This window comes from Octopus sinensis, linkage group LG19 (assembly GCF_006345805.1).
Source record: "Octopus sinensis linkage group LG19, ASM634580v1, whole genome shotgun sequence".
In the NCBI taxonomy this organism is placed as follows: domain Eukaryota; kingdom Metazoa; phylum Mollusca; class Cephalopoda; order Octopoda; family Octopodidae; genus Octopus; species Octopus sinensis.
Genome location: NC_043015.1, coordinates 39,016,874 through 39,043,059, shown reverse-complemented (window position 1 = coordinate 39,043,059; position 26,186 = coordinate 39,016,874). Strand labels below are relative to the sequence as shown.

At 37.7% G+C, this 26,186-nt stretch overlaps 1 protein-coding gene and 1 long non-coding RNA gene across 2 annotated transcripts in view; one reads left to right on the top strand and one right to left on the bottom strand.

The window, feature by feature from the left end:
• Positions 1-26,186, top strand: part of LOC115222129 (DNA polymerase alpha catalytic subunit) — a 41,505-nt gene that overhangs the window by 5,902 nt on the left and 9,417 nt on the right. Inside the window, exons 6-31 of the mRNA XM_029792262.2 lie at positions 3,999-4,111; positions 4,627-4,901; positions 5,263-5,347; positions 6,265-6,449; positions 6,577-6,689; positions 7,873-7,989; positions 8,535-8,609; positions 9,458-9,531; positions 10,825-10,889; positions 11,650-11,687; positions 12,649-12,768; positions 13,619-13,706; positions 14,491-14,552; positions 15,360-15,455; positions 16,860-16,976; positions 17,527-17,690; positions 18,741-18,870; positions 19,069-19,182; positions 19,821-19,920; positions 20,750-20,856; positions 20,985-21,137; positions 22,002-22,124; positions 22,272-22,304; positions 23,105-23,197; positions 24,232-24,437; positions 25,295-25,427. Of these exons, the coding sequence (XP_029648122.1) occupies positions 3,999-4,111; positions 4,627-4,901; positions 5,263-5,347; positions 6,265-6,449; positions 6,577-6,689; positions 7,873-7,989; positions 8,535-8,609; positions 9,458-9,531; positions 10,825-10,889; positions 11,650-11,687; positions 12,649-12,768; positions 13,619-13,706; positions 14,491-14,552; positions 15,360-15,455; positions 16,860-16,976; positions 17,527-17,690; positions 18,741-18,870; positions 19,069-19,182; positions 19,821-19,920; positions 20,750-20,856; positions 20,985-21,137; positions 22,002-22,124; positions 22,272-22,304; positions 23,105-23,197; positions 24,232-24,437; positions 25,295-25,427 (2,979 nt within the window). The remainder of the gene's footprint in view (positions 1-3,998; positions 4,112-4,626; positions 4,902-5,262; positions 5,348-6,264; positions 6,450-6,576; positions 6,690-7,872; positions 7,990-8,534; positions 8,610-9,457; positions 9,532-10,824; positions 10,890-11,649; positions 11,688-12,648; positions 12,769-13,618; positions 13,707-14,490; positions 14,553-15,359; positions 15,456-16,859; positions 16,977-17,526; positions 17,691-18,740; positions 18,871-19,068; positions 19,183-19,820; positions 19,921-20,749; positions 20,857-20,984; positions 21,138-22,001; positions 22,125-22,271; positions 22,305-23,104; positions 23,198-24,231; positions 24,438-25,294; positions 25,428-26,186) is intronic.
• On the bottom strand, positions 6,069-25,720 carry LOC118767169. The gene is made up of 3 exons (XR_005003074.1): positions 25,706-25,720; positions 9,133-9,140; positions 6,069-6,192 (listed from the first exon to the last, which is right to left on the bottom strand). It is a non-coding gene; the product is annotated as an uncharacterized LOC118767169 (long non-coding RNA).

Here is a 26,186-nt window from a genome sequence, read left to right as displayed (position 1 = left end):
TTCTCCCCAACTCCATCTGTCCAAATTAACAGTACCTTGGTAGATAAAACAATTAAGGCTATGAAGACAAGGAAAGTCCCCAGCCATCAAGAATCACCGTAGAGATGCTTAAAATATCTAGCGGTGTTGGCTATAGTCTAGTTACCCTTATAGTTAACCAGGTGGTACATGAAGGAATCATACCCAATGAATGGTGTAGCAGCACCAAAGTCAACGGCTACAAAGGTAAAGGTGATGCATTAGATATGAATAATTACAGTTGTTGGATCAGGTAATGAAAGTCACAGACGGTCATAGCCCAACTAATTAGGGAGACAGTTAGTTTAGACAAGATGCAGTTTGGGTTTGTACTGGGGAGGAGCACCATTGATGCTTTATTTCTGGTAAGACAGCTGCAAGAGAAATACCTAGCCAAAGATAAACCTCTGTACCTGGCTTTTGTTGACATGGAGAAAGCCTTTAACAGGGTCCCCTGATCCCTTATCTGATGATCAATGCTGAAACTAGGGATAGATGAGTGGTTAATAAGAGCTGTTCAAGCCATGTACAGGGATGCTGTTAGTAAGGTGAGGGTTGGCAATGAATATAGTGAAGAATTCCGGGTAGGGGTCCTCCAAGGATCTGTCCTCAGCTCTCTCTTATTCATCATAGTTCTCCAGGCAATAACAGAGGAATTCAAAACTGGATGCCCCTGGGAGCTCCTCTATGCTGATGACCTTGCTCTAATAGCTGAGTCACTATCAGAACTGAAGGTGACGTTTTGGTATGCTGGTATGCTCCACTGGATGTGTAATGTCAGTGTGCATACATGACAGAGCGTAAGCACCCTGAGAGAAAAGCTGGACATAAGAGTCATCAGGTGTGGTGTACAAGAGGGATGATTGCACTGGTGTGGTCATGTGTTGCCTATGAATGAGGACAGCTGTGTGAAGAAGTGTCACACCCTAACAGTGGAGGGTATTTCTGAAAGAGGTAGACCCAGGAAGACCTGGGATGAGGTAGTGAAGCACGACCTTCGAACTTTGGGCCTCATGGAGGCAATGACAAGCGACTGAGACCTTTGGAAATATGCCGTGCTTGAGAAGATCCAGCAAGCCAAGTGAGACCATAACCATGGCCTATGCTAGTGTAGCATAACCAGCCCATTTAAGAGTACACTTCAATCATTGGACAATAAACTATTCTAGAGAAAAGTTGTTGAGTCAAGTGAAATCTTTGTCGTGGCCAATGCCAGTGGCACCCATACCAGTGGCACATAAAAAGCATAATTCGAATGTGGTCAATGCCAGTCCCACTGGACTGGTTCCCGTACTTCTGGTACGCAAAAAGCTCCATTTAAGCATGGGCGTTGCCAGTGGCACATAAAATGCACCATTCATGCATGTTCGATGCCAGTACTATCTGACTGGCCTTCATGCTGGTGGTACATAAAAAGCACCCCCTGCACTCTCGGAGTGGTTGGCGTTAGGAAGGGCATCCAGCTGTAGAAACTCTGTCAGATCAGATTGGAGCTTGGTGCAGCCTCCTGGCTTGCCAGTCCTCAGTCAAACCGTCCAACCCATGCCAGCATGGAAAACGGACGTTAAACAATGATGATGATGATACTTATATGACAGTTCTTTCCGTTGGTAGTTGATCGGTTTGCATATGGGATCTTAGAATAAGGTTGATTGCCAGTGGGGTGCATTCTAGCTGATATTATGGAAGGTAGTTGTGGTACAGGCTGGATGGTCCAATCAGGAGTAAGATATGGTTTATGTTTTGGTGTTCTCCAGTGAGAGATAAAAATAAAATAAAAAAAGCAACAAAAGAGAACTTTTAACAGTTGAGTATGATAACCGAGGGTGGGTAAAGTTGATTAGTAAATTGAAATATTTTCTTCAGGACGGCATTAAAAACAATAATCAATGTTGGGAATGTGTTGCTTCTCTGGGGGTAAAAAATATCGAGTGATGGAAGGGAAAGATTGGACGGAACGAGAAAGGAGAGAGAGAGATTAAGATGGAAGGAGATGGTTTTGCTCTCTGAAATCATCAAACACGGAGAAAGTAAACATGGTTGGAGTCAATGAAATTCTGAAAAATAATTTTGATTTTGTTTACAAGCTGTACCATTGTCTGTTAAAACTGGGTTACCTATGTTATTCACCTGCAATCAATTCTATGACAATTTACAGTTTTTGAATTTGTTTTTGTTTCATTGGCTTTTTTGACCTGCCTTTTACACCTGTTTGTTTGTTTTCTTGTTTGCTTAGTATTTTCTAGCTTTGTATATTCAACAGCTGCATAAACTAGTTTTACTGCTTAATGTAGTACTTCACTGTAATAAAGTGAAAAAAAAAATAGCATTAGTAAACAATTTTTGTGTGGTTCACAGAGCGAAACTATTAACGTTAGATAAGTTGATGTTCTGTGAATCAACAAAGCATGCTCTCACGTTAGGGACAACAAACTTGTCTGAAGCAAAAATTGATAACAATATTTGTTTGTTAAACTTTTTTGCAGCCAAGTTAAAGTCTCAGTTTTTAACCTTCTGTAAATGGGTCAGTTTTGTATGCTGAGAAATAAAACTCTCATCTTTACACAACTTTACTAAGAAATAAAGGAAAGAGAGAAACTGCGACCTTTCCTTCAATTGATTTTTAGCCTAGATCAGTCACTGAATACTTAGCTCTCAACAAGTCACTCCTCTTAATTATAATAGGTCTCATGAAGAGGTATAATTCACTGTTGTAACCAACAAAAGGGGACTCCCAAAATGTCAGAATAAAATTAATTTTATCCGATGCTTTTCTGCCATGGGATACTTCCTACAACGTTGTCTCTAAATGCCAGAGTCTGCCAAAGCTGAGGGTTCTTCAGTTTTATGCTTTACAAATTGGACGGGTTTTTTTTTCTCTTTATGTTGATATATTTTATAAATGTCCGCCTTATTTGGTTCTTGTTTTGTTGCACGCATTTTATGGTTGAGTGACTTCAAGGTTAAATTACAGATAATTATCTGTAAAAATATGCGAGTGTCCTAATGTTCCTCTCAGTATTCGGATTTTTTTTTAATGCTTTCTGTCTCAAATGAGTTGATTCAGGCCCCTAGCTTTCATAGTTTCAAGGGGGATGGAGTCTGGGGTGTAAGAATACTGTAGAGAGTGATAGTGAAAGGGGAAGATAATTAGGAGGAAGGGGAGTGTGAGGGAGGCATTATGTGCCAGTGGCACATAAAAAACACCATTCGAGTGTGGTCGATGCCAGTACCACCTGACTGGCCCGCGTGCCGGTGGCACATGAAAAGCACCCGCTACACTCTTGGAGAAATCCCCTAATCAGATTCTGTTTTTACCACTTTATATATTTCTGTGATCCCTACCAATTTAGGATTTAATACAGACAAGTGCCCCTTCTCTTCTTCCAACAATATCTAAGTTTACTGATCCTTTCAATTATTGATGTGTGGGAAAACATACATAAACAGCAAAAATATTGTTATAAATATTGACAATCCACTATCCAAGGTTTCATTGCTTCTGAGAACAAACCTCTGCCTGAACTCCTTTCCCTGTTGTCTCTGGTAATCATGGCCATGTAAGCCCCATATAGTGAGTGAGATCATCTCGCCAATTTGTCTCCGGTCAGCCTCTTGATCTTGTCTGTTGTCTTGTCCATTCCGTCACCCTCATTGTCCTTCAGTCACATGGTGTGGCCAATTCATCTGTATTTGTTCTCCTTGATGGTTCTAATGATGTCATTGACCTTCGTCTGCTGCCAAATCTAGGCGTTGGTTTTCTTGTCTCAAAGTGTGATGCTGAGCCTATTAACAAGGGATTGCAGAATTGGTAGAGCATCAAATAACATGCCAACTACCACTTAGTTATGTTGCCAAATGTTCCAAGTTCAAATCCTGCTAAAGTTGGTTATTGCATTTCATCCTTTCAGGTGGACTAAAATAAATATTAGACATTTTCATAAATATTTATTTTTAATCTTTTCAATTCATTATTTTAGAAAGATGTGAGTGTTGAAAAAGACGATATCTTGTCTGACATTATGGGCCAAATCCACCAACCTGCTACCAACATTCTTCTGGGATCAGCCAAAAAAGCAGGTTCAAGGAAGAAGTAAGACAATTTTCCCTTCAAATTTATTAATGTTATTATTATTATGTATATACATACCTATATGCATATAGGTATGTATATAAATATGTATATGTGCCGGTGACACATGAAAAATAACATTCAAGTGAGGTCGTTGCCAGTGCCACTGGACTGTCTCCTGTGCAGGTGGCACGTAAAAACACCATTTGGACGTGGCCATTACCAATACCACCTGACTGGCCCTCGTGCCGGTGGCATATAAAAGCATCCATTTCCAAAGCTGATGTTGGAGTTCACTGCAGTCCTGCTGCTTGTCAGATTCTTGCAAACCATCCAACTCATGCCAGCAGAGAAAACAGGCATTAAATGATGATGATGATGATGATATTACTCATGCAGTGTGTGTCACGTGTACATACATACAATATATCACACAAAACACACACAATACACAATGTGTGTCACATATTCATGAATTATGCAACCGTATAAAGAGTGAAATGTCTGCAGTATTTGTGTTTGTTTTCCGTTTTAAGGTCTGCCAACAACCCCTTTAGTGTCAGCACTGTCAACACTGTCACCCCAACTAAACCAAAATCCAAGCATTCATTGAAACCCCGAAATATCATTCCTGATGAGGATTGTCTACCAATTCCAAAGAAACCACGTACGGAATCCTTTTCACCTGAACCTTACAAACACGAGGCGGTTGGTGAAATTTGTGAAAACCCTGCTGCGGTTAGCACCAATTCTGAAGAACCGCAGGAGACGAGTGAAGACTGGGCCGAAGAAAAGGAAAATGAGACCCTGGGTGAGAATTCCATTTTTATCTACTTTTGGAGAGTTTTCTGTAGAATTCCAAACAATATTTTAAAATTTATTTCTGTAGATTCATTTTATGAAGTTAGTTAATAGACAAAAAGCAAAAGTAATCAATCTATATTCCAGTCACGACCTTCTTAAAGCAGATTGCTCATTATTTTAGAAAATTACAGTTTTGGTAAAGTGGTAATAGGAATCTTGGCAGAAGTTTGGTAAGAAGAAAGCAGCAGGATTGATAATGGTTTGGTACTGAGTGGCAGATGGTGGACAAATACTGGATGGGAATAACTTGTTGATATTTCACATTTAAAATCTGATGAAAAAAAAATGGATCTTTTTCTTTTTTCCAGATAAAACTGACATGGATTTGAGTGGAATTGATTTTGATGATGAGGAGGAAATGTCAGTGAAGCCTGCACCACAGTTACCAAAAAAGTAAGACATTGGCCATTATTGTTTCCCTCTGTTTATTAGCGTGGAGGCGCAATGGCCCAGTGGTTAGGGCAGCGGACTCGCGGTCGGAGGATCGTGGTTTCGATTCCCAGACCGGGCATTGTGTGTGTTTATTGAGCGATTATAGCAGGGACTCAGTTGATTCCTAGCAATATCTCTTTTACTTTAGTCGAGCAAATCGACTCCAGGACTTATTCTTTGTAAGCCTAGTACTTATTCTATCAGTCCCTTTTGCCGAACCGCCAAGTTACGGGGATGTAAACACACCAGCATCGGTTGTCAAGTGATGTTGGGGGGGGGGGACAAACATACACACACACACACACACACACACACACACATATATGACGGGCTTCTTTCAATTTCCTATTTCTTTACTACCCACAAAGGGCTACACACAGAGGGGACAAACAGGGACAGACAAACGGATTAAGTTGATTACATTGACCCAAGTGCGTAACTGGTATTTTATCGACCCTGAAAGGATGAAAGGCAAAGTCAACCTCAGTGGAATTTGAATTCAGAATGGCTCATCGCCTTTCAGTTTCTTTCAGTTTTCGTCTACCAAATCCTCTCAGAAGGCTTTGGTTGCCCCGAGGCTATAGTAGAAGACATTTGCCCAAAGTGCCACGTAGTGTGACTGAACCCGGAACCATGCGGTTTGTAAGCAAGCTACTTACCACACAGCTACTCCTACTATATATCAGGCTATGAATAATTAAAACATAACAGATATTATAACAGTCCACCCTGCATTGTTTTGCCATTCAAGACATTTTATATTTCACAAACAATAAACAATGCTTCAAGCAAACTACAAAACTTTCCTAAACACTTCAACATTTTCAATGTTTCTAATAATCTTCCCTGTTTTTGTTTTTATTTGATCTCACTCTCAGAAACGAGATTCCTGACTTGGAAAGTGGATGGTCATTGGTAAACGAAACTAAGACAGAAAATTTGGATGATTCGGTATCCATGGAGATAGACAGTTCTAAGTTGCCATTGACAACAGATGAAAATGGAGACCAGATACTTCGCTTCTATTGGTTCGATGCCTATGAAGATATTTTCAACAAAAAAGGTGACATCATTGATTAAATACTACTAATTAAATGAATTCTTTGATCCTTACAATCCCCTCCTAAAACCTGCAATGGTCTTTTTATCTGATTTTATAAATCTTTGATTTATTCTTTTTTCATAATTAGGTGTGGTTTACCTTTTTGGTAAAGTCTGGTATGAGAGTGCAAAGAGTTATGTCAGCTGTTGCGTTGCAGTAAAGAACATAGAACGAAGAATTCGGATTCTACCAAGACCTACGGTAAGTCCCTTCATTTGTAAAACGTTGCATTTTTATTGTTATTAATCATTATGGTGTTGAGAAAAGTGTCTAGTGGTATTTCTTCCGACATTATGTTCTGAGTTCAAATGCCGCCGAGGTCGACTTTGCCTTTCATCCTTTCGGGATCGATTAAATAAGTACCAGTTACGCACTGGGGTTGATGTAATCGACTTACCCCACCTCTGAAATTGCTGGCCTTGTACCAAAATTTGAAGCCATTATTATTATTGTTAAAAAATAATTAATTAATTAATTAATCATCATCACCATCATCATCATCATTATTATTATATTGAATTTCTTGGAATTCTTTGTGCAGTTTCTGAGAAATCAGCTGTACTGCTAACCTCCTCTGCTCTCTGAGACACTGCAATGATGTAATTGTTTCAATACTAATGCCACACAAATATCATTCATCTCCACAAACCAGACTCTTTCATCTCCCTGTCATCAACTTCTATGGAAGGCAGAACTGAAAAGCATCTAAGTTGGATGTCCCAATCTTTTAAGCACTTTGTCCTACTGCCTTTCCCAGAGTAACCCTTAACTGAAACAGTCCCTTTCCTAGACTTAATCCTGCTACCTCCTCTCCTGTCTATCACACCCTCAACAGTTCACCAACATTTCTGCTTAATCAGTCTACAACTTCACATAATTTCATTTCGATGCCAGTACCCGCTGACTGGTTCCCATGCTGGTGACACATAAGAAGCACCATTTGATTATGGTCGATGCCAGTGTTCCCTGACTGGCTCCCATGCTGGTGGCATGTAAAAAGCATCATCCAAACATGGTCAATACCAGTGCCCCCTGACTAGCTCCCATGCCGGTGGCACGTAAAAGGCACCATTCTAATGTGGTCAATTCCAGTGTCACCTGACTGGTACCTGTGCCAGTGGCATGTAAAAAAAGCACCCACTACACTCTTGGAGTGGTTGGTGTTAGGAAGGGCATCTAGCTGTAGAAACCTTGCCAAATCAGATTAGAGCCTGTTGCAGCTGCCTGGCTTGCTGGTCCTCTGTCAAACCGTCCAACCCATGCCAGCATGGAAAGCGGACGTTAAACGATGTTGATGTCGATGATGATGATGATTTCTCTCAGTAGTTTTCTTAAACCCCTTTTTCACATTCCTGTAACCATTTAAGCTTGTTTTTGCATTCAGCGGGTGAACCAAAAAACCGGAGTGGAAACAACCGAACCAATCACACTGTCTGCAGTTTATGAGGAATTCAACGAAAAAGTGGCTGAAAAATACAAAATCACAACGTACAAGTCAAAGGTTCGTTGCAGTAATGCAGTTACAAAATAATTTTTAATTTAAGGAAATTACTAGAATCTCTTTTAATATTTTACTGGTTTCTCTAAAATGGATGAGACTGTTTTATTCTTTCTAATTTCCAAATTCAATTGTTAATTATTTTTTTTCTTTCATAACTTTGTCATTGATAAGTACCAGTAATATATTTGGGGGTTAGTACTCTTTGGTCTGCTTTGACTTCTACTTTTCAATAAGCACTATTGAGTATCCCCTAATCCTTTCCTATTAATAATTAAAAATCCTTTGGCCTTTGAACCAGCCCTGTTTGGCCTAAATACTTTACCTGTTTTAAACCAGCCAGATATGACCTCCCATCTCAACACTGTCAGTCAAAAAAATACACAAATCACTTCATCAAAGTTTCAAAGCTGTGAGATAATGCATTGCTTAATTAGAAACAACTTGAACAAAGAAGCTTTACATTTGAAAAAATAATCTGAATGTTTAAGGTTTAATCTTGTACCAAAATAAGAAATTGTTACTTATAAAGCCATTTCTTTTTACAGAAAGTCAGCTGCAAATATGCCTTTGAATTAGAAGATGTTCCGATCAGGTCTGATTATCTTGAAGTCCGATATTCGGTAAGAATGCTATTTTACTTCAGTCTGAGACTTATTTAAGTGTTGACATTAAAATAACAATATTGATGGTCAAAGAAACGTTAGCACACTGGGTGAAATGCTAAACGGTATTTCGTCTGTTTTTACATTCTGAGTTCAAATTCAGCTGTGGTCGACTTTGCTTTTCATCCTTTCAGGGTCGATAAATTAAGCACCAGTTACACACTGGGGTGGATATAATCAACTAACCCCTTCTCCTAGTGTTTAGAATAGAATAGAATGTAGATGGTCAACTTTGTGATGGAAAAATATATTTTCCTACATGTGTTTTTAAGAAATGTGGTGGAAAACTAGGAAGGCAGGAGCAGCTGTGGTGTGGTAAGTAGCTTGCTTACCAACCACATGGTTCCGGGTTCAGTCTCACTGCGAGGCAGCTTGGACAAGTGTCTTCTACTATAGCCTCGGGCCGACCAAAGCCTTGTGAGTAAATGTATATATATAAATATATATATGTATGTATGTATGTTTGTCTGTCTGTCCCCACCAACATTGCTCGACAACTGATGCTGGTGTGTTTATGTCCCCGTAACTTAGCGGTTTGGCAAAAGAGACCGATAGAATAAGTACTAGGCTTAGAAAGAATAAGTCTTGGGTCGATTTGCTCGACTAAAGGCGGTGCTCCAGCATGGTCAGTCAAATGACTGAAACAAGTAAAAGAGAGTATGCAACAGGGTATTGGTTGTGGTACGGTAGTGTTTATTGGTGTAGTGGGTACAGTGCACATTGATGTTTAGGCTATAGTAGTGGGGTGTTTTGGGATGGGGTGTGCCATAGTGCTGTGTACTGATGCTTCCTTCTTTTATCGACAGTTTGATTTACCAATGTTGAATAAAGACTTGAAAGGAGAAACATTCAGCCATATTTTTGGAACCAATACTTCTGGGTAAGTCTGAGTTCTATGTTAAATAATATTGTCGTGAGTCAGCACTTTGAGGAACCAGTGGTGTTCGTTCAAATTGTTAGACATCATCATCATCATCATCATCAATACCATCATCATGATCACCAACTCCATCAAAACATCACCACCGTCATTGCCTTCATCAACACCATCGCCATTATCAGTGTTCCTATTGAATATTTAGCCCTGCTCAATCATGTTTATTAGGGTTAACTATTCAATATGACTGACCAGGATTGGCCAGGGCTAAATATGATTGACCTGATATACTGCATTCTTTGTTCTGTAACTTAGCAGTCCAACAAATAGAGATTGAGCATTGTGGGTAAGGCAGTGCTCCAGCATGGCCACTCAAAAAGTCAGTTAATTAGTAATTAAAATGTTGTTTAGCTCTGGTCAATTCTATTCAATCATATTGAATATTTAGCCCTGGACAATCCTGGTCAATCATATTGAATATTTAGTCCTGGTCAATCATGGCCAGTCATGGTCAGTCATATTGAATATTTAACCCTGGCCAATTAATTAGTAATTACAAATGTTATTGTTTAACTCTTACCAATCCTATTCAATCATATTGAATATTAATGCACTAAATTTCTCCAAACAATGGTTGGACAATGTCTCTTTAAAATAGTTTTGTCTTATTGAGTAAACCACACTACTTTGTTAGGATTTTGCTGTGGTAATTAGTGTCATTTAATGAATTCCATCTTGATGAATAATTTAGAGAAACTAAATTGAATCGCAACAATATCAGTGTATTTAGTAACTCTGTGGTGCGTGTGTGTGCTGGTTTTCTTTTTTTGCCTAATAAACATGTTATCTAATAGGTAGGGGGCTCCAAAAGGGGTCTCAGGGAGTAGCGTCCTTGCCTTCCTTAGCTAGTTTTTCCACCACATTTCTTAAAAATTGTGGTAGAGGCCTTGGTCTTGGGACCACTCATGTCTAGAATCTGAGGTTGGGGCTAAGCAAGGGCATGATCCCTGTAGAAAATCCAGCTCCAAAAAAGCCTCATGATAGCAAAGGAGAATGGGCACCAGCCAGCCCAAAGGTTAGGGTGGGCTGCACATGCCTACCTTGGTTGCTATGGCATTGAGGTAGATCCAACCACCCCTGTTAATGGGGTACAAAACCCAGATTTAAAAAAACTGGATGATGATGGAAACGTTATCTAAACACTAAACTGAAGATTTTCCAATCATTTTGCTAAACTTTGTGAATGTCTACAATTTTCCGTTATTGATTTCGTTTTTCTTTTTCTTCTTTCCCCAGGCTTGAAATACTCTTACTGGACCGTCACATGAAGGGTCCCTGTTGGCTAAATTTGAAATCCCCTCGTAAGTAAATTCCACGTCATCAACAGAAGCAGCTGATTGTGTTTATAACTGAACTGCTTACTTACAAGTTGTGTGGTTTTGTCTTTGTAATCAGATAGTTCTAGGTTCAATCCCAGTGTTTGCTACTTTGGACAAATATCCTCTAATATAACCTTGGGTCAACTAACCCTTTGTAAGTGGAAACTGTGTGGAAGCACATCATATGTGTTTGTATTTACAGCTGTTTAAAAACTGCTGATATGCTGCATCCTTTGTTCTGTAACTTAGCAGTCCAACAAATAGCGATTGAGCATTGTGGGTAAGGCAGTGCTCAGGCATGGCCACTCAAGAAGTCAATTAATTAGTAATTAAAAATGTTGTTGTTTAGCCCTGGCCAATCATACACACAGGTGTGTGTTACTTTCCCCTTGCCTTGACATCACATAAACAGGTGTCACTGCCGTGCAAGTAGTGTCATTCATTTCCAGTTTTCCATGAAAATCATGTTTGGTCATGGGGGAACATTACCTTATTTGGACACAGGTGAGGGTTGGCAACAGGAGGGCATCTAGCTGCAGAAAATTTGCCTTGGCATTCTGTCTGACCCATGCCAGCATTGAAAAGTGGACGTTAAACCAGTGACACGATGAACGCCTTTTATTTTTTTCATCAGAAGATTCTTTGATTTTTGAGGAATTTATAAAATCATTTTAGAATTATAAGATAATTCTCATATTTAGAACTCACAGGTAAACCAGATTATTTTTCTTTGTATTTTCAGAAGTTTCAAGCCCTCCTGTCAGCTGGTGTAAATGTGAGGTAAACACATTCTTGATATGAGCATTTTTCTCTTTAGTTCTTGGAATCAGTATTCTGCAACTTGATCCATTTATTGTACCAATTCTAGAATCACTAATTAGAAATAACAGATAGAAATTAATAGATTTTCTGCTTTTTGTTAATTTAATGATAATTGTTTTTGGTTAACTTTGGTAGATTTTGGGAAAATGAGAAAAAGGATAATGAAATTCTTCAAATAAAAATTTAATTTTGTCAGTGAACAGGTTGCGGTCTCAAAGCAACGAAAATATTTTGGCAAATTAAATTTAAATGTTGGAGTGAATCTAACGGTCTTGTGTGTTTTTTAAATGGCTTATAAACACCTTCCACGCTATATATATATATATTTATATGTATATATAATATGTACATATTAAGCTATGTAATATTATTTTGTTGCAGAAGATTTGGATTTAAAGTAGAATACAATAGAATTGTTCCCGGATGTTAATTTTCTGAGCCAATGAGAAGATTTTGAATGTAACCCTGCAAGCTAAGCAAAAGCTATTTGCAAGATAGCTTTTGTGACTGGTTCCCTGTCCAGAATATGGAGTTAGTTAGTTTGCAAGGTTTTATTTGTGAATATCTGAATGTATTGCTCCTCTCAGACTACTACTCCTGCTGCTAACATTTGACCTTCCCTTTGGTACCAATCCATTGTTTTGGTGGGGAATCCACTTCATGGGGACTTAAGAAGAGGAAAATGTCATCACACTTACATTAACAATTTGATTGCAGACAGTATCCTGGAATATACCCAGGACATCGAGGTAGTGATGGTGGGCTGAGAAGTGAGGTGGGTGGGCTTTGTTATTATTCCAACCTGGCCATAATAATAATAAAATAAATATATTTCTGGCCTTTTCAAGACAAATAGCGCCAAGTCTTTAGGGAATTAGAAAATCTAAAAATCTAATTAGATTTATGTTAATCTTTTCAGGCCTTTGTGAAGAACTTGCAGGACATTTCTATTAACAAAGAGAAACCTCCAATTCCACCTTTAGTGGTGATGACTTTGAATCTAAGAACTTTACCAAACCCCAAGACTCGAGAGAATGAGGTAAGATACATTAAAGAAACAGGTGACATCCATGTGTTCTGTTTTAGACTTTTGGTAGAAGTTTTTTTATCATTAAAATAATCTTTTTTCTTTCTTTCTAGAATTGCTGTCTTTAGTAGATGGTCATCTTGTCACTGACCACTCAGTCATGAAGAACAGCAACATTTTTTTTAATCAATCACTTATCCCTTTTCAAGTCTACCATGAAATTATATTGTGATAGAATGGTCAATGAAACCCACAAGAGGACCCAGGCTCATTAGAACTATAAGTTAACAAAAGCATTCATCAATTTTAAATTGTTGCTAGTGACAACCTGTTCTGTTTTTGTGGTACCTACATACGTCCATGTGGTTTGAGGCTATTTGGCTCGAACTACCTTGGTTGTGAGCAGTGGGCAGCCCCAGCGGCAATTGATAAACATGTCTCTCACATATTCAGTCAGTTACCTCTGGTTCCCAGATCGTCAAAGACAAACGGAATTTCTGCTTTACCATAATTACCGACCATCTTCTCATTCAGTTCCACATTCTCAGAATGACAATTCATTGTTTAGAGTTAACCATTTTTTGTTACTTTGTTGAATTAACTGCCTCAGAAGGAGAGGAATAAAAGATCACTCACCCCCATCATTCAAGAGATGGTAGTAGGGGTCATACCTTTATTGAGATATTTACAAACTGTATAGGACAACATAATGGTCATCTGAATGGTCACAGCCATTTGGAATTAACATTAATTAAAAGAATGGAAACATTGTTGCATTTTTGTTTAATAATTTGTTAATTAAAATCCAAAAATAGTTTTAGAAACATGAAGAGACTGACTAATTGTATTTCTAATTTGTTAGATAATTGCTGCAGCTTATTTGGTTCAGAAATCATTTGGAATTGACAAACCTGCCCCAAAGACTCAATTCTTCAACGAACACCAATGTGGTAAGTAATTGCTGGATTTTCTTTAATTGGTAGATTAAATATCTTCTCATCAAAACCTTGACAGTACCACCAAAACTACTACCAGTACCCTCTCATGTTGTTGCTAGAAGATAGGCTAGCCTTTCAAGGAAGCCTCCTCGTGGTCACTCAAATTGCTAGAAATATCAACCCAAACCCCTTTAATTCACACCCTGCTGTTTTAATATGAGGAGGCACATTGCATAATTTTGACTTAGATTCCCTGAAAAGTGTTTGATGTCTGCAGCAAGATTTCCTTTGATTACAGACCGGCTCTCTCAGAGTTAAGTAGGGGTTAGATATCAACAACAGCAATGACCCTGCTCCCTTTATGACCATCTCTACCATATCAAACCCTGGTTATACATGAAGTGGACTTATATGTTAGTTCAGTTGTGATATAGCTGAGTTATATGGTATCCTTTCGAAATTTGTCTTGCATTTCCCGACAAAATATTTTCAGTTCTTTTCGTTAAGCACAATCATCATCATCATCATTTAGAGTCCGTTTTTCCATGCTGGCATGGGTGGTTGGTTCGACTGGAGCTGGTAAGTGCCAGAGAGCTGCACCAGATTCCAGCCTGTTTTGGCTTGGTTTCTATGTCTGGATGCCCTTCCTAATGCCAACCACTACAAAACAAAATATTTTAACTTTTTTTTTTCATACAATTCCTAATTATCATTTGGTTCATATTTTCTTTAATGAAACACAAATTTAATCTCTTAAAATAACAAGTTGCTTTCATAGTTTCCTCTTCTCTTCCAGTAATCTCTCAACCAGCCAACTGCATCTTTCCATTTGAGTTTCGTGGTAAACTACAAAAAACAGTAAGTTTAAACAACCGTAAATGAAAATGGAGCAATTTGCACAGATTTTATGTTCTTTTTTTCTCTTACTCCTTCAAAATTTAGATTTCTCTGTCAATTATAATGCTCATTTATTCATTTAAAAAAAAATTAATCATGCATCATTTCAAAGCTTTGAAATTTCAATGATGTGATTGTTTATTTTTAGACTGCCATTGTCGAATGGGTTTGAGGGATTGGACCTGAACAGTTTGAACAGAAAACACAAGGTTTTGGCCGGATGCGGCTGGAGTAAATGCTAAAGGCTTAACCCTTTAGCATTCAGTCTAACCATTTCCAGTCCAAATATTCTGTTTTATGTTCAAACTGGCCAGATTTGGGCTCTTACACCTACCCTACAATGTCAATCTATGCACAAACAATCACACCATCGAAATCTCAGATCTCCGAGATATTGTATGATTAATACACTGCCATCATCATCATCATCATTGTTTAACGTCCGCTTTCCATGCTAGCATGGGTTGGACGATTTTGACTGAGGCTGGTGAACTAGATGGCTGCACCAAGCTCCAGTCTGATCTGGCAGAGTTTCTACAGCTGGATGCCCTCCCTAATGCCAACCACTCCAAGAGTGTAGTGGGTGTTTTTACGTGCCACTGGCACGAGGGGCAGTCGGGCGGTACTGGCAACAGCCATGCTCAATACACTTGACAGATTAATCTGAATGTTAAAGGGTCAATCATGCATTCATTCTCTCTCTCTCTCTCTCACAAAAGAAGAAAGACTATTCTGAAATGTTAAAACCTTGATTTTCCTTATTTCCAGCGAAAGGATCTAAAAGTGGAGGTGGTTCCAACCGAAAGAGCTCTTCTTGGATTCCTTTTGGCAAGGATTCATAAAGTAGACCCTGATGTCATTGTCGTAAGTTGATTGTAAATTTCCTTCTTTTCCCATAACATTTTCTCCTCACTCTTAACTGGAACGAGATGGTTACCCATTGAAGTGCCCAAGTTCCTCAGTCCAGCAGAGGTCTAAGTCAGCAAGAGGTAATTCAATAAGCCATAAACTTAAATGTTTGTTGTTGAGTCTTGAAGAAATGTCTGGTGTTTTATTAGACATGACCTTTCTTCAGAAAATGAACCATTAAATCATCATCATCATCATCGTTTAACGTCCATTTTCCGTGCTAGCATGGGTTGGACGGTTTGACCAGGGTCTGGGAAGCCAGTAGGCTGCACCAGGCTCCAGTCTGATCTGGCAGTGTTTCTACAGCTGGATGCCCTTCCTAATGCCAACCACTCCGTGAGTGTATTGGGTGCCTTTTACGTACCACTGGCACAGGTGCCAGGCGAGGCTGGCACACTAAATATAGCTACTAAAGTTTTATCCTTAAATCTGACTAAAGACTTTCTCTTCTGTATGACGGACTTTTCTGTCAATTTCAACCTTTGTCTGGTTGTTTGGTCAACTGAAGAATCCATTGAATTAATGTATGATGTGGATGAGTATATTCTACAGACTTGTGTGTCTTTTAACGTAATTCCAACCTAGAATCAATGGAGCTCTCATCATCATCATCATCGTTTAACGTCTGCTTTCCATGCTAGCATGGGTTGGACGATTTGACTGAGGGCTGGTGAACCAGATGGCTGCACCAGGCTCTTGATCTGGCAGAGTTTCTACAGCTGGATGCCCTTCCTAGCGCCAACCACTCCGAGAGTGTAGTAGGTGCTTTTACATGCCATTGGCACAGGGGCCAGTAAGGTGATGCTGGTGAATTACAAGAACAGTCCATTCAGCGGGTTTTTAAGCAATTTTGGTCAATCCAATTTTTACTCTCTGGTAAAGATACTTGTCCAAGATACCATGCACTGGGATCGAACTTGGGACCTTAGGGTTACAAAGCAAACTTCTTAACCTCATAGCCATTTGGTTGCACACATTCCCATGACTCTCTGTCGCCATCTGGTTGCACTGCTTGCACAGATTCCTGTGACTCTCTGTCACCATCCAATTCTATTGTGCATCATTTTTCAGCAGGTCAGAGGAATTGCAGTTTATGTCATCACAAATCTGCTTAATATAGGTCTTGGTTTGTCGTTCCCAGCTAAGCTCTTCTTTGTGTAGGCTTCCACAGAAGAACTCTGCTAACAATTTCTTCCCCGCAGCCATAAAATGGCTGAATGAAATGGAAACTAATTCACAAACATATTTATTGTTCACCACATGCAATGTTGTGTTCAATATTTCAAATTATCTCAGCGTGCCCCAGCATGACCACAGCTGAAACTAGATCAAATCAAATCAATCTCTCCTTGTTTTCAGGGTCACGACATCGTTGGCTTTGATATGGACATCTTGTTACATCGCATCAGTGTCAACAAAATTCCTCATTGGTCCAAGATTGGACGCCTGAAACGGTCAATAATGCCAAAATATTCTGTAAGTATTTGTATTTGTTTTTCTATCTGCTGTGAGATTCCATATCTGAATTATTTTGTAATCTAAGTGCTATGACATCTATTAACCAAAAATAATTTGAATTTAATTAAAGAAATTATATTTTATTTAGGTTTTATCTAAAACAAAACAGTATTTTTAATATTGTTAATAATTTTCTATCGTCTTTCAAACATTGATTTAAAGCCAAGTAGAAATGATCTTAGATAAAAGACTTTTAAAGGCGGCGAGCTGGCAGAATCGTTAGCACACCGGACGAAATGCGTAGCCGTATTTCGTCTGCCGTTACGTTCTGAGTTCAAATTCCGCCGAGGTCGACTTTGCCTTTCATCCTTTCGGGGTCGATAAATAAAGTACCAGTTACGCACTGGGGTCGATGTAATTGACTTAATCCCTTTGTCTGTCCTTGTTTGTCCTTTCTGTGTTTTCAAATCTTTTAAAAAACGTTTCTTATTGAATTTATTATAAACCATCAAATTATGATGTTTTTACAAACTTTTATGTTTTCGTATCTCCATGTCTTATTGTGTAGGGTGCAAAGCATTATTTATCCTGCGGCCGACTCCTTTGTGACGTTAAGGTGTCTTCCAGGGAACTTGTTAGGCTGAAGAGTTATGATCTTACAGAGCTTGGATTGCAAATCTTGAAAATTAAACGCATTTCTGTGGATCAAGACCATATTCGAGACATGTACAGGTGAGATTTCGTTGTTATCTACAATTAACTTTGAATATATTTGTAAGGTGGTACTTTGGATTTTATTTCAAAATATGCTTTCATCATCACCACTTTTTTGTCTTCTTTTCCATGCTGGCATGGGTTGGCCAAAACTTTTTGAAGACTCTTTTCTATGACTTGATGCTCTTCCTGGTGCCAACTTTTCAGTTTTTTTTTTGTTTTTGCACATTACATCACCAACCTTTTAGACATTTTGTCTATGCGAGACACAAATGTCACTGGTACCAGTGCTGAACTGGTGTTAATGTTGAGACATCACCTGGGTGTCTTTGGATTATTGGATTTATTAGATTTTAGAATTAAAAACCACATTCAACAAATGGACTGAAACAAAAACCATTCTTGGCAGTAAAGCTATGTTTGTGTGTCTTGAAGTAATATTCCTTGGTCAGCAACAGAAATCATCTTTCCACCTACCCACCCCCCACACATTAATATTCAGCAGAAGCAACGGAGTGACTCAAAGTCTGAGAGTTTCGTGTGTTAACACTTATCAAAAGAATTTGATTAGTTCTAACACATGAAACTCTCGGACCCCGAGTCACTCCGTTGCTTCTGCTGAATATTAATAAAAATATGCATTTTCTCGTTTTCAGTTTTATTATTCCTGTTTGCATCACTGTACCTATACATGGACACACAGACACACACACATGCGCACAATATATATATATATATGAAAAAGGCGGCAAGTTGGCAGAAACATTAGCACGCCAGGCAAAATGCTTAGCAGTATTTCGTCTGTCTTTACGTTCTGAGTTCAAATTCTGCCAAGGTCAACTTTGCCTTTCATCCTTTCAGGGTCAATAAATTAAGTACCAGTTGCATATTGGGGTCACTCTAATTGACTGGCCCCCTCCCCCAAAATTTTGGGCCTTGTGCCTAGAGTAGAAAAGAATATACATATATGAAAATGTTTCAGGTTTAAAGAAATAGTGTTTTCCTAAAGTTCGTTTACTCTCTGATTGTCACTCTTCTAATTAACTGTCATTTCTAATTATTTTACAGCACCTTTGATCACCTGGTAAAGCTTATTGAATTTACTTTGATGGATGCTTCTTATATCCTGCGTATCATGTATGAATTGAACATGCTTCCTCTGGCGTTGCAGATAACAAATATTTGTGGAAATGTCCTGGTGAGCTCTTCGTCTTTCTACTCCAAAAAATCACTTCAGTGTTCAATATTCAAATAAATTTTTCAAATGATTATCATTTCTCATTTGACCTTCATCTATAACCATCTGTAATTATTTCTCATTTGATTTCCACTTTTTATAAAGAATTTGTCTTATAAATATAAGAACCACACTCAACTAAGAACTTTTCTTTTACAGTCCCGCACTCTTCTGGGTGGCCGTTCCGAGAGAAATGAATATCTTCTGTTACATGCTTTTACTGAGAAAGATTTCCTTGTTCCAGATAAACAGTTTAAGAAGAAATTCTCTGCGGTATGTATTATGATATGGTTTCTATAGAAACTGAAGTGATTTGGCCTCTCATCAACCACGTTGTAGAGAATGAGATGACAAAACTTCTTAATAATCAGCTGATACAGGCAATTCTTAAGGGTAGGGCCACTGCTACAAACATGGTCTTATAGGGATCCCCTGGGAACATGTGAACCCCAGTTGAGACCCACTGGTATTAATATAATATTGTGTTATTGATTAATCAGTTAGAGGTTAGAAGTAAAGTTATGGGGAAAATTGATTGGTCCTTAAATCTTCATCTGCAAATAATAAAGTTTGTTAACATGATGAAATGATTTGAGGTAAAAAATATTTATCTCTGAAATATGTTGTGTAATATTATATTGTCCCATCATCTGCATTTTAACTTCTTTTTTAACCTCTCTAGAATGAGTTGACCAGGTCTGCTCCAGGCATTTTGGGTTGGACTTTTAACAAGGTGCATGAAGAGTTTTTTAAGTGAATGAAAATGATGTGGCACTGCAAATAAAGATCATATATCAGAATTATATTTTGCTATTCCATATTTTGCTATTCCATATTTTCTCCAAATGTTGCTGACAGTGTTGTCATCATCATCATCATCAGTAATTTTAAAATTTATTTTTGACTTAAAGCCTGAATTTGAAGAAGAAGAAGAGGTTGCCATAGATAAGAAATCTTCCTCTCGTAAAAAACCTGCCTACGCTGGTGGCCTTGTTCTGGAACCTAAGAGAGGTAAGATTGAATGGAATTTGCATTCTCTAGTTTCTGATAATCTCGTGGCATCATTATTCATCTCACTCCCTCAATATTAGCTGTTGTCCTCTCCAAGTCCCTCACCTAGCTTCATTTACCGTTGATGTCTGCTAGCATTTATCATTACATGATGCTGTGTCCATGGAAAACTGTTGGCGTTTGGCCATTACTGTTTCTGTTCCTGTCATCTTTACATCTGCATTTTAAGTAGCTGTGGGTTGAATAGGTATACAAAATCTCATCCCAGCTCTCTAAGACCAAGCCTAGCTATTCCCAATATGTCCTGTTCATCCAAATCACCTCTGCCATCGTCATTGAAGCATTGACAGAGTCATTAGCAAATCAGGTAAAATAATTCCTTGTGGTATTTCTTCCAAAAGTTCAAATTCTGCTGTGGTTAACTTTCCCTTCCATCATTCCAAGGTCAATAAAATCAAGTACCAGTCAAATACTGGAGTTAATGGGGATCAGCTACCCCCCCCCCCTCTCAAAATCACTAGCTTTAATTAGAAACAATTATTAGCAGGATCAGTAGAGCATCATACAAAATATGTTGTGCTACTTACTGTTCCTTAGTTTCTGAGTTCAATTCCAGCCATTCCTTTCATCCTTCCTGGGTCAAGTACTGAACTCATTGATTTCACTGTCCTCCTTCTCCTCGTGACCCGGGGACCTCCATAAGAAACCATTACTAACCCCTTCACTTCCATTCATTTATCTGTTATTTTCACTAACCATTTTAAGGAATATTTCCTTAAATTAAAACCACAAAAGCTTAAGATATTTTTTTTTTCGATTTTATTTTCAGGTTTCTATGATAAACATATCTTGTTGCTTGATTTCAACAGTCTGTATCCGTCAATTATCCAGGAATACAACATTTGTTTTACCACAGTCTCTCATGAAACATCTTCTGTTAGTATAGCTTTGTTCTTTTGCTTGCGGATATTTGATGCTTTTTTTTTTCTGTGTATTTATACTCCCTTTGACACATAAACACACACAAATAATTTGTATATTTCAAATGTGAATTCTCACTTCAGAGTAATGATAGTGAAGATAGAACTGTAGAACTGCCAGAACCTGGCTTGGAAGCTGGGATTTTACCAACAGAAATTCGAAAACTTGTTGAAAGTAGACAGCAGGTGAAAGGCTTAATGAAAAGTCCCAATCTCAGTACGGACCAGATGATGCAGGTAAGAACATTATTTCTACATTATCAAAGCAGTAGAATACCAGACATGTGGGGTGTGGATGGAAGTGGAGGACTAAAAGCTTTGCAATGTTTTAGTTACGTTCCTCTGCATCCGGAGTTCAAATATTGCTTACGTTAACTTGTTGGTCTTGCTCCCTTGGGTCCTGTTTCTGACCGTAAGAAAGACTTTCTGGCACTCAAGGGATAAACTTGGAGTGACAGAAACAAACTTTAACCCTTTGTCATTTAAACCAGCCATATCCAGCCAAAAGTATTCTGCCTGTTTTATGTTCAAACTGGCCAGATCTGGTCTCTCACACCAACCCTACAATATCATTTTAAAAATTAACAGCTTCCTCATCAAAATCTCATAGCTACAAGATAATGCATGATTAGTTCAAAACAATGAGGATAAAAAGGGATTAATTTTGGCAGAATAATGTGAACACTAAAGGGTTAAAACATTTGGTAATGAAGTAATTCAAAGTCAAAAAAACTGGCATTCTTCAAGGTGTTTGGGAAGAGAGAATTCTTTGCTGTGGAGTCAAAACCTGAAGAAGCAGCTTCCAGATCATCTTTAAATGTCAGCCTTTGTTTTTATTTTCACATAAGAATGAAAAGGACTTTTATATATATATGAGAAAAAACAAATATTTGCTAATTGACCAGAATTTATAAAAGAAGCTCTTTTTCTCTAAATGATTTCTATCCTCTCATCAACAGTAACACTTAATTATCAATACCCTAAGTTACTTTATTAAAAATATGTCCCATGGGGAACACAATATATTAACCGTACTTCTTCTGTCTCAATTACATTCCCTTTCGAAAATCTTTTCTATTCATATCTTTCTGTCTGTTACAGTATGATATTCGCCAAAAAGCTTTGAAGTTAACAGCAAATAGTATGTATGGCTGTTTGGGATTTAGTTCTTCCAGATTTTATGCGAAACCCCTTGCAGCTTTAGTCACAGAAAAAGGAAGAGAGGTAGGAATTTTCAATACTTCTAATTCCTCTTAATTATTTTTTATTAGTAAAATCAAATAAAATATATTGGTTTATTGTTTATTTTACCACTATATAATAACTGGTGTATCAGTAATTCACCATCATTTTATATTTTTTGAATTCCAGATTCTGATGAAAACCAAAAACTCTGTTGAAAAGGTAAATCTAATTATCAACAAATTACCATTTTTTAATCCTGTGGTGTTACTGATGTTATGTACTTTGATTGTCACTGGCTATAAATAATTAATTTTAGAAAATTCTTCACCAAACATCTGTCAGAGTGTTTTGTTATTCTGTGATACAGAATATTCAAACTCTGTACATTTGTGCATTGAAATAAACCCTACATTTTTATTGACTTCTTCATTCAGAAACAATGTACACCGTATAATTCATATTTTAAAATTCTATTTCGAAATTCAAAAGCAAATATTCAAATATTTTGTAGTTTACAAGTTTGACTCTCAAATTCTAAATGCTGATTAAAAGTCTCGAACTGGATTATCTCCCCTTAAGTAATATCGCTGAAGTGGTTTCTGTAACAGCAGCAGTGTTCGCGTTGGCTAATTGAACTTTTTTGGTTCCCCTGTGAAATATATCCCAGATCACATAATTTAAATACTCTTCTCTTTTATAGTTATTTCCCTCATTCTTACATATTTAAAAATCCTTCTTGAAATATTCACAGATGAATAAATTTGTTCTTGTCTGTCATCACTTCCATTCCTATTTTCATATATTTTTGTTGATGATTTGGTCTTGTCTGCAGTTTTTATCCATTCCTATCCACACATCTCACTTATACATCATTTCAGTCTGTTTTGTTCAATATTATCAAATCGCTGTTAAATACTTCATTCATCTACAACTCTACCTTTAACTGTTCCCTTACTCTTGTATATTTTCCTGCAACAAATTTATGACAAAATCCCTGATTATTGTTCTTCTATTTCCAGATGAATTTCGAAGTTATATATGGTGACACTGATTCTATTATGATTAAAACAAATTCTTCAGATTATAACGAATCCTACAAAATGGGGAACACGGTAAGTTTTGACCATTATTTTTCAAGTGATCCATTATAATATTCCACTCCTGACTTTAGTGGCTTACCATTAACTAATTATGATCAGTAACTTATTGTTAATGGAAGCAGAGCATAAATATATCAGATGGTATTTGAGAGAGTTTAATTTTGCAGAAGTTTGATCCACAAATGGTTGGGCCATCAAATATAGCATAGTCTATCTTTAAAAAATAATAGAATTATATCCTAAAATTTTGATTATTATTATTTATTTTCTGTAGTGTTTAAAGTATTTAAATTTATTGCTGAAAATAGTAAAACTTAACTCTATTTATTAAAATACAATAATGATGATATTTCAAAACAAAAAAGTAAAAACTAACTTTATTTTCTGCATTAAACACTTCTCAGTTACTCCTGGCAAACATGATGACAAAAAAAAAACACATTTCTGCCATAAACAACCTGTGATTTCTGTTCTGTCAGTCACTTCAACTCCTGGAACCCCTTCTCCAGTTCCAACCTCTTCGTTCCTATTTGAGGGAGGGGAATGGAAGTCCAGGGATTAAGGACTCCCAACTACATGGTTCTGGGTTTAGTCCCACTACATGGCACCTTGGGCAAATTTCTCCTATAGTCTTAGGGCAACCAAGGCCTCGTGAATGGATTTGGTAGACAGAAACTGAAAGCAACCTGTCATATATGTATGTGGGTCTGTGTTTGTATCCCCACCCCTTACTTCTTGGCAATCAGTAACCACGAAGTTACACTCCTTGTAACTTAGCGGTGCAGCGAAAGAGACAGATAGAATAAGTACGAGGCTTAAGAAAAAGTGGTTGGGGTTGATTCATTTGACTAAAAATTCTTCAAGGTAGTGCTCCAGCATGGCCACAGTCTGATGACTGAAACAAGTAAAGACTAAAGAAACCCTCCCGTTAATGATTGATGTTTCGTCTTCCACTCTGAGAGTTGCAGGCAGCGACTGCCACGTGTATGGGTCTACAGAATATGTCTGTCGTAAACTGAAAATGACTTTATTTTTATTTTCCGCAGATCAAGACAGAAATCAATAAATTATTTCGACTACTCGAGATCGATATTGATGGCATATTTAAATCAATGTTACTTTTGAAAAAGAAGAAGTACGCTGCGATAAATCTTCAGAAGAATTCTGATGGCAAAATAATTGAGATAAAAGAATTGAAAGGACTTGATATTGTCCGGCGTGATTGGTGTGATTTGGCCAAAGAGACCGGAAAGTAAGTAATCTTAAAATGGGGTTCAATTTCTTGGGTGTCCAACATTGTCTTCCATGATCCATGACCGATCTGAGGTTTCTGTGAAGAGCATATGTTCAAATTTGTGTGATAGTAGCTTGCTGTTGATGTTGATACTACCATTCCAATTAGTATAATAATTATTTCTGACAACCATTCTAAGACACGCAATAAAGTGCTATAGAGAGATAGTATCTCCTTGTTTGACACCTTTCCTTACAGGAACTTTTACAGATGGTGACAGCACATTTTAATTGATGGTACATATCTAATTTGAGAGTTTTGAAATATTGTGCCTTGGCTTCGCGCATCTCTGAAGACTTTAGCACTACATTTACCTTGGTGTTATTGAAGACCTATTTAGAACCAACAAACGGGAACATCAAGACAGCTGATCCTCTTTCATTTGTTCTAGAAACTGTTTGTGTAGTCTTTTGAGTTCTAATTCTTTCACAAAATAGAGATGGATGTTTTCCAAAGAATTCCTCATCTTTTGGCATCCCAACTAGTTCTCTTAGTCTCCTCTTTCTCTTTTTATTTTCTTGACAACCTGTCAATTCTAGTGTTTCTCATTAATCCTATCCATGTCTTTTCACCGTTCATGTTTTATAAATGCTGTCATAACCAGTGGAACTTAAAAAAGTAAATGATTCAAAAGCATCGTTAGTAAATAACGAAATAACGAGTGGAATTAATGGAAGTGAATGAGATTTGTTGATTGATTTTGTGGGGGAAAATTTTAAGCAATTTTGGATTCTAAGTTAGTTTGTTTTTGTTTTTCTTTTTTGTCCTTTTTAACCCTTAAAACTCAACTTTTTGAAAATTTATTTTTTCAATAGTTTTGCTGTAACGGAAATCTTATCAGGCAAGAACCAAGATACAATTCTTGAAAATATTCACATGGAACTGTCCAAAATTAGTGAAAAAGTCAACAAAAATGAGTATCCGATTGAAATGTTTATTATTACAAAGGTTGGTCTGATTCCCATACAATATCTGATGCTGATTTATGCATATAAGACATGATTTAAGTACTTATGATATGATTTGTGGATGTACAACATTTTATCTAGGTGTGAGGTCACTAAGTATCTTGCATGACAGGATCCCTCAATTGGGGAAGTCTGGTACTGAGGGACAGAAAAGGTGTCTTGCATTAGAAGAGACACATGGTTCCCCTCAGATGGGTAAGAGAGGAGAGAAAGAAGATGTAGATATGACAGAAAGAGGAGACACACATATACTCTTACTTTATATTTATATAAATGTGGTTTAAGTGTATATAGCATACGATATGGCACGTAAAAAACACCATTCGAGCGTGATTGTTACCTGCGTTGCCTTACTGGCACCTGTGCTGGTGGCACGTGAAAAAACATTTGAGTGACGTCGTTGCCTGTGCGGCTGGACTGGCTCCTGTGCAGGTGGCACATAAAAAGCACCCACTACACTCTCGGAGTGGTTGGCATTAGGAAGGGCATCCAGCTGTAGAAACTCTGCCAGATCAAGATTGGAGCCTGGTGCAGCCATCTGGTTCACCAGACCTCAGTCAAAATCGTCCAACCCATGCTAGCATCGAAAGCGGATGTGAAATGATGATGATGATGATTCAGGTATGTACGACATGTTATGTAGAAGTATATGTGTGTCTCCTCTTTCTGTCATATCTTTCTCTCCTCTCTTCTCCTTCAGAGGAAGCCATGTCTCTCTTCTAATGCAAGACACCTTTTC